The following is a 7,500-nucleotide window of genomic DNA, read 5'->3' as shown; positions in this document are numbered from 1 at the left end:
AGAATGCTTGGAATACAATATATGGCAAATAGATATGCATCCAAGACATCCCCCTCCTCTCTCTCTCTCTCTCTCCCTTTTTCTCTCTCATGTTAATAATCAACTTTACATTAATATTGGTATAAAGATACAATTAAATGATGAAAGGAAAAATAAGATAAAAGGAATAATGTTAATGCTACTTAAGGGACAGTAATAGTTTCATCAACTGTGCTATACTGTAGAAAAGAAAAACGAGAAATAGAAAAAAGAGAATGAAACTTATGCAAACTCACATTATGTATGTCTAATGTCTACACTTACAGATACACATTATACTGTGTGATGTCTACACTTACAGATACACATTATACTGTGTGATGTCTACACTTACAGATACACATTATACTGTATGTCTACACTTACAGGTACACATTATACTGTATGTCTACACTTACAGATACATCTGCATAAATCAATTTAAGTTAAATAGCTGAATTACCAAACAAAATATTTACATGTACACAAAGAGGATAGATCTATCAATATATCAATATATGTACATACAAGTGACATCTCTTCTCTTATGTTATGGCATCTCTCTCTCTCTCTCTCTCTCTGGTCAGGCACATGTGCATGGTCATGAGGGGCGTTCAGAAGATGAACAGTAAGACGGTCACCAGCACCATGCTGGGCGTCTTCCGTGAGGACCCCAAAACACGCGACGAGTTCCTTACGCTCATCAGGAGCTGAGGTGCCCAACCCCCAATACACACACACACACACCTACACACACCTACACACACACACACGCACCTACCCACACACACACACACTTACACACACACACACATCTACACACACACACACACCTACACACACACACACACACACTTACACACACACACACACACACACACACACACACACACACACACACACACACACACCTACACACACCTACACGCACCTACCCACACACACACACACTTACACACACACACACATCTACACACACACACACACACACACTTACACACACACACACACACACACACACACACACCTACACACACACACACACTTACACACACACACACCTACACACACACACACACACACACTTACACACACACACACACACACACACACACACACACACACACACACACACACACACACACACACACACACACACGTGATCACTCGCTCGTGAGGCTGGCTGGGACCCGGGACCTGGACCCTTCTCACTCCTGGCTGCCCGTGCTGTGTGGATGGTCAGATCAGCGTCTCATCAGCCTCTCAGGACAAGGAGGACTCATCTCGTCTGTCTGTGTGCATCTATCTTACCTCCACACACGACTCCTTCTCTCTCTTTCTCTCTCTATCTCTCTCTCTTTCTCTCCTTCTCTCTTTCTCTCATGTAGGGGTGTGCCTCGGTCTTACCTCCACACATGACTCTCTCTCTCTCTCTCTCTCTCTCTCTCTCTCTCTCTCTCTCTCTGTCATGCTGTGTGTATCTGTCTACAGTAAGTGTATGTGTCAGTACATGAGCATGTGTGTGTCAGAGTGTCTCGTAAAAGTGAGCTCAGCCTGTCAGTCTTAGTGCATTTTTTCTCAGAGGTTACCAAGGTGATGTGTGTGTGTGTGTGTGTGTGTGTGTGTGTGTGTGTGTGTGTGTGTGTGTGTGTGTGTGTGCGTGTCTTGGTACTTGTTTGTGGGTAGCATACAGCCCACTGACGTCTAACAGAGAATATTCTTTATCCTAAGGCTGTGTGCTGCTCAGCATATCAAATCCCATTATTATAGTATTCTTTTCATTAAAAATATTTTAAATTGTATTCATTTTTAATATTGATATAAATATGTATTTGATTATAAAATCAATTTAATATTATCATAAATAGACTAATATGCATAAAATAGCAGCATAACCACTAACCAACCAACACAACCACTGCTTTTTGGTAGGCTAATATCTTTGCATCTGTTTTTTTTTATATTATTATTATTATTTTGCCATTTCCATTTTCTGTTTCTTAATTTGCTTTTGCATTCAAAGATATAAATACAGGAAGTGCTTTCAGTTTGGAGACATGTACGAGACGTGGGCAGCAGTACGTAGGCAGGCCGAGGCCAGGCTAGGGCAGCAGTACGTAGGCAGGCCGAGGCCAGGCTAGGGCAGCAGTACTCCTCCAGCTGATTTGGACTACACGTACTGTATCTGGTAACAAGAATTCTGTTGAAGTAGTAATACAATGGATAAGTAGTTGAGACAGCCTGCTGACGCCCCACCAGGCACCAGTGGTGTATAAGTCCCATGCAGAGAGTGCAGAGAGTGCTGTATGAGCGTTGTGTACGTGTCTTATCCCCCCGGCGTACTGCATGTGATGCCTACAGTACATGTTGCCTGGTGTTTGTATTCGAAAAGCTATCATATCCAGGAAAACAAAAAGACCAAAGTTCCAGAGTGCGATAGGCAAGACTAGCCCCCCCCCCCCCTTAAAAATACAAACAAACAAACAAACATAAATTGGATCAGTATTTTTTGTAGGGATGTGTCCTCCCTCTTTGACAAATGGCATTCCGCTCATGATCTGCTCTCTGATTTAGGAGCACAGTACACTGTAGTGATAATATAGGCCTGCTCACAGCAGTGAGTATTTGATGTGTACTTTTGCGTTTACTCTCTATGTAAAACTTGTGAAACTGTCTTTTTCTTGTCTCTTCTGTATTTCCATGTAAGAAAAAGAGAAAAGAATAGCCTTACTATTTTTAAACAGGAACATGGCCACAAAACGGATTTAATATATGTAGCCAATTTAGAAAAAAAATTGTAAATGATTTCATTTGTCACACTGTATCTCTCAGACCCTGTTTACCTGAGGCTAAATCGGGTAGTGCTAATTCAGTTTCTGCTTGCTACATACAACTCATCGAAATACAGGCGTCTTTTAAAGCTGAGAGCTGAAACCATCTGACATGCACTTTATCATATATAATTGCATTTGCCTTGTTTGGCCATACATGTGAAAATGGTTTTGTCCATGAGTCGGTTTGTGGCAGATTCACACCCATTCGATAAGGAAGTCTGTGAAATGTGATTTAGGATAAAAAAAAAAATGCTCTTAGCTTTACATCCACCTGCTGTAAATGCATTACGTCTGGTCCGTACAAGTACATTCATCCACATGTGAACTCCATAGGTTTACAAAGCTACATCCTCATGTAAACTCCATAGGTTTACAAAGCTACATCCACATGTGAACTCCATAGGTTTACAAAGCTACATCCTCATGTAAACGCCATGGTTTGTAAACCCAAGCTAATAGTGTCTATTTAACATGATTACTGTGCATCATGTAAACAGGGCCTGCTGTGCTGTGTTCAAGGTGAGAGTGATGATCTCGGTCAGTTTTGAAATGTCTTTAATCTTTAAAGTGGTGATGTACGTGCGTTATGAAGTGTACAGAGTGTAGCTCTTCTCTGTCCAGATGTTTGGAGTGTTCTTGACCGTCTTCGTGAAGCGCAGTCAAACGGGCGGCGAGGGCCGGTAGGCTTCCTCCACTTGTCTTCATGTGGCCTTTTAAAATGAGGATTGTGACCGTTCTCATCCCAGCCTTGGGAAATCTTTGTCATTTTTGACGTTATCTCTTACCTGTCTGGTAACTTTACTTTGAAAAGATATTAAATCCATATATGATGACAACATTCAAGTGAACACTATTTACTTTAATGATATACTTTTTACAATTATTTTATTTATTTAATATCCATGCTGGTTGCATCAAAAAAGAAAAGAAACAGTCCATAACCATTCTACTGCTTTTCCTGCTTAAATGTTCCACTACTACAGAATAAACCTGCAGACACAACATAAGGGGTGGTCCAATGAAAACTGAAAAAAAAAAAAAAAACTATTTTGACTTCAGTGACTCAGCATTCTTTGTCTAGCACACTTGTGGGCTGTCTTTTGGAAATAAGAATCTCTTCTCATTGGCTGGTTGTGGTATTGGCCACTCTGATTGGTTAACAGACAGAGGAGGTGGTGGGTTCTTGTCATGCTCGTTGGCTGTTCGACAGCAAATTAAAACCAACAAAAAAGGCACAGAAGATCTCTTTTTACAAAGTTACTCTTTAAAAACAACAAAAAAGGCACAGAAGATCTCTTTTTCCAAAGTTACTCTTTAATACTTTTTTGTCTGTGGTTATTACAAAGACATCAAGCATGTAACACAGACCCCATAGAACAACAACAACAAACAAACGACAAACAAAAAAGGACATTCAAAATCATGACAGCTCCCCGACAGATTACACACCACGTCTCTCCCATCAGTTGTACATACAGTACACAACGTTCTGTCTCACAACATAACACACACACACACACACACACACATTCTAATGCACACAACGCATGAATGGAGTCTCCACTGAAGATACGCGGCGTATATGAACCATGGGTATATATATGTATGTAGTGTACGCGTTTGGGATCTCTGGACAGGTTAATGTGATAATACAATCAGACGTTTAGTTGCTGAATTCCACGGATTCTAATGGACTTCAGCAGCTGAATCGGTCGTCACTGAATCATCCCGTCTGCCCGTGGGACTGGACATGACACGGTGTAGGTGTGTCGAGGGGTTCCCACTCCACGAGAGCTCTAGCAGGGAGAGCCTTCAATGGAGAGTCAGTAGAAACGGATCAGTCCAGATCTGTGAACTACTGCACTGTACGGGATCCCAGAGTCATAAGCGAAGTACAGACTTGGACTCCCTGCCCCCAGGACTCATGACACCCTACTGTACGTGTGTTTAAGTCATCCTTAGAGGAAAGGGAAAAAAAAGGAAAATAGTGGGGCGCAGCATTACTGGTATTTTTGTTTTCTGAGGACATAGGACATATGTATACAATTACAGAAGACACAATCCATACTCTCACACACACACACACCAACACATAGTCACACACACATAGACAAATATATATAATATATATTTATATATACATCTGTTTGTTTGTTGTACAGTCAGGTGTATCTCTTTACTTCATATCAGCATTGAAAGTACCTACAGAGTACTGGAGCCCAAGAAGCTGACATCGCTGGGACCCGCACGAAAACAAATAAAGCAATTGTTTCTCGTCTGTCTGCAACCCCAACAGGAGAGTATGCTGTCTCTGAACCAATAATGTTTGTGGTTTGTAATGATGTCACCATTCGCCAGCCAGCCGCCAAACACATCTGTAGTTGCTTTCCTCTGAAATATTATTACACTTTAAAGTCCATATAAAACCATTTACATTTTGGGTAAATGTCAGAGTACAAAAAAGGCACTGCCATTTGTTATCCTAAGTATGACTTCCCAGCCTCTTGCATGCATTTCTAAAATATAAATTACATATTTTTTGTCTTTTTCCCATTCTTTTTAGTAAATTTTTGGTGTTTTTTTTTTAAACGTAAGATATTCTTTTTAAAATATATATTTATATATATGTAAGCCTGCAGTCAATACAGGACATCGGCTCTTGAGAATAACAAAAAACAAAACAAAAAATAGAAAAATCCAAGGAGCGGCACAGTAAAGCGGCAGGGCCATTACAGTATGGATGCATGAGTTTATAAAACAAAAGAAAACACATCTCATCACATAGACAATGCAATAGGACTAACATGCAGATTCTTGAAAAAACAAAACAAACTAAAGAAACTGTAAAAAAAAAGGCTTCATTTACACTAAATTAAATAGTATATATCATTTTTTTTGGAATATCAAGGTAGCATCTAAACAGTAATACTGTGGGTTTGCAGCGTCCACTCTGCACAGGTGACCTATGTTATCAGCTGTTTGCACTTAAAGGAGACGTGCCAGCTTCGCGTCCACTGGAGGCTGAGCTCTCATACCAACATCTCATCTGAGCTCTCATACCAAAACCCCATCCGAGCTCTCATACCAACACCTCATCTGAGCTCTCATACCAAAACCCCATCCGAGCTCTCATACCAACACCTCATCTCTCCAACAGCCAGCGCCTCCAGAGCGTCTCTGACTCTGATGTGCCTCTAGCACGTTCCCAAAAAGGACTTTGGCCAAGACGAGTATAGATGGCACACACCATGAGAGTCCCTGGACACGGGGGGGGGGGCCCAAATCTCATCCCATGGGTCCATCTGGCGCCCCCTGGTGGCAGACATGTGGATTGGCATGGTGTGGCCGGGCCAGGGCCTGTTTCTCCTGTCTGGGATTTTTTTGCGTCTGGGAGAATAGCGCAGTGCAGAGCACACAGAGCGGTCTCTGTCTCTGCGTGTCCCTCATCGTGTCCAAGCGTTCGCCAGAGACACGCGGTCTACGTGATACTTTGTGTCTGTTGCTCATCGCCATGCGTTTGCTTTGTCTGGTAGTTTTTTATTCAGTTTCGCTGAGGTGACATGGTTCCATGTAGAAAGTGTTTTTGACATTTGGAAAAAAAAAATAAAACAATGAAAACAACAATAACAACAACAGCTTTCGGTGACCTGTAGCTCTGTGTGAGTACCTCAGGCACTCGGTCACCTGACTACACTGACCAGGAGCTGACCAGGAGCTCTCCCATCACAACAAGCCAAACAAACTACTCCCTCCACACTTACCATAGGCACTGAGGACTACTACTGAAGTGTCTCATCATCAGCAAAGGAAAGAAGTCTGAGAGAAACGACTGATATGTCTATCTTTCAAAACTATCAAATACACATGGAGATTATAGTTCAAAATAAAACAAAAATAACTATGTTGATATTTGAGATGTACATATGGTTACCAGCCATAGCAAGTTAATATATATGGTATCTTAAATAATACACCTAACGAATACAATAGTCATCTCTGAAACATTAATAGAAAAAAAACAAGAATAAATAATTATTTGAATGAGCTAATAATATCTATTCAAATGGCAGTGAGATGGGGCTTCAACGTCTGTGTAAGTTTATAAAAGTTTATAAAATCTCAGACAAAGAGGCACCTGTTATAATGACACATGAAGCCAGGCAATGGTTCCATAGCTATGCCAAAACATTAGCTGACATGCTTTTAACGCAATGCTTAAAGTCACACTCCTGCTTTTAACGCAATGCTTAAAGTCACACTCCTGCTTTTAACGCAATGCTTAAAGTAACAATCCTGCTTTTAATGCAATGCTTAAAGTCACACTCCTGCTTTTAACGCAATGCTTAAAGTAACAATCCTGCTTTTAATGCAATGCTTAAAGTCACACTCCTGCTTTTAACGCAACGCTTAAAGTCACACTCCTGCTTTTAATGCAATGCTTAAAGTCACACTCCTGCTTTTAACGCAATGCTTAAAGTCACACTCCTGCTTTTAACGCAACGCTTAAAGTCACACTCCTGCTTAAGGCTGGGCATGCACAGGAAGGCGGCAGAAGACTCACTCGGACAGGAGTGACCCATTGTCTCCTTGGAGACACACACACACACACACACTCTCTCTCTCCTCTTTGAGCTAAAGGCAAATCACC

At 41.2% G+C, this 7,500-nt stretch overlaps 2 protein-coding genes and 1 long non-coding RNA gene across 5 annotated transcripts in view; 2 read left to right on the top strand and 1 right to left on the bottom strand.

Moving 5' to 3' along the window:
- gch1 (GTP cyclohydrolase 1) overlaps positions 1-847 on the top strand; it is a 21,635-nt gene extending 20,788 nt beyond the window's left edge. Inside the window, exon 6 of the mRNA XM_042087273.1 lies at positions 606-847. Coding sequence (XP_041943207.1) covers positions 606-732 — 127 coding nt within the window. The 3' untranslated portion in view covers positions 733-847. The remainder of the gene's footprint in view (positions 1-605) is intronic.
- A 208-nt stretch (positions 848-1,055) lies between these two features.
- On the top strand, positions 1,056-3,690 carry LOC121705959. Its single transcript, XR_006030932.1, has 2 exons — positions 1,056-2,100; positions 2,133-3,690. It is a non-coding gene; the product is annotated as an uncharacterized LOC121705959 (long non-coding RNA).
- A 456-nt stretch (positions 3,691-4,146) lies between these two features.
- samd4a (sterile alpha motif domain containing 4A) overlaps positions 4,147-7,500 on the bottom strand; it is a 75,117-nt gene continuing 71,763 nt past the window's right edge. For all 3 annotated transcript variants that reach the window (XR_006030906.1, XM_042087143.1, XM_042087160.1), the window contains one exon: positions 4,147-7,500. This exon is cut by the window's right edge and continues 3,640 nt beyond it. The gene's annotated coding sequence lies outside the window, so the exon portion shown is untranslated.

The sequence above is a fragment of the Alosa sapidissima genome, chromosome 1, assembly GCF_018492685.1.
Source record: "Alosa sapidissima isolate fAloSap1 chromosome 1, fAloSap1.pri, whole genome shotgun sequence".
NCBI classification, from domain to species: domain Eukaryota; kingdom Metazoa; phylum Chordata; class Actinopteri; order Clupeiformes; family Clupeidae; genus Alosa; species Alosa sapidissima.
The sequence above is the reverse complement of the archived record's forward strand: the minus strand, read 5'-3'. Positions and strand labels throughout refer to the sequence as shown.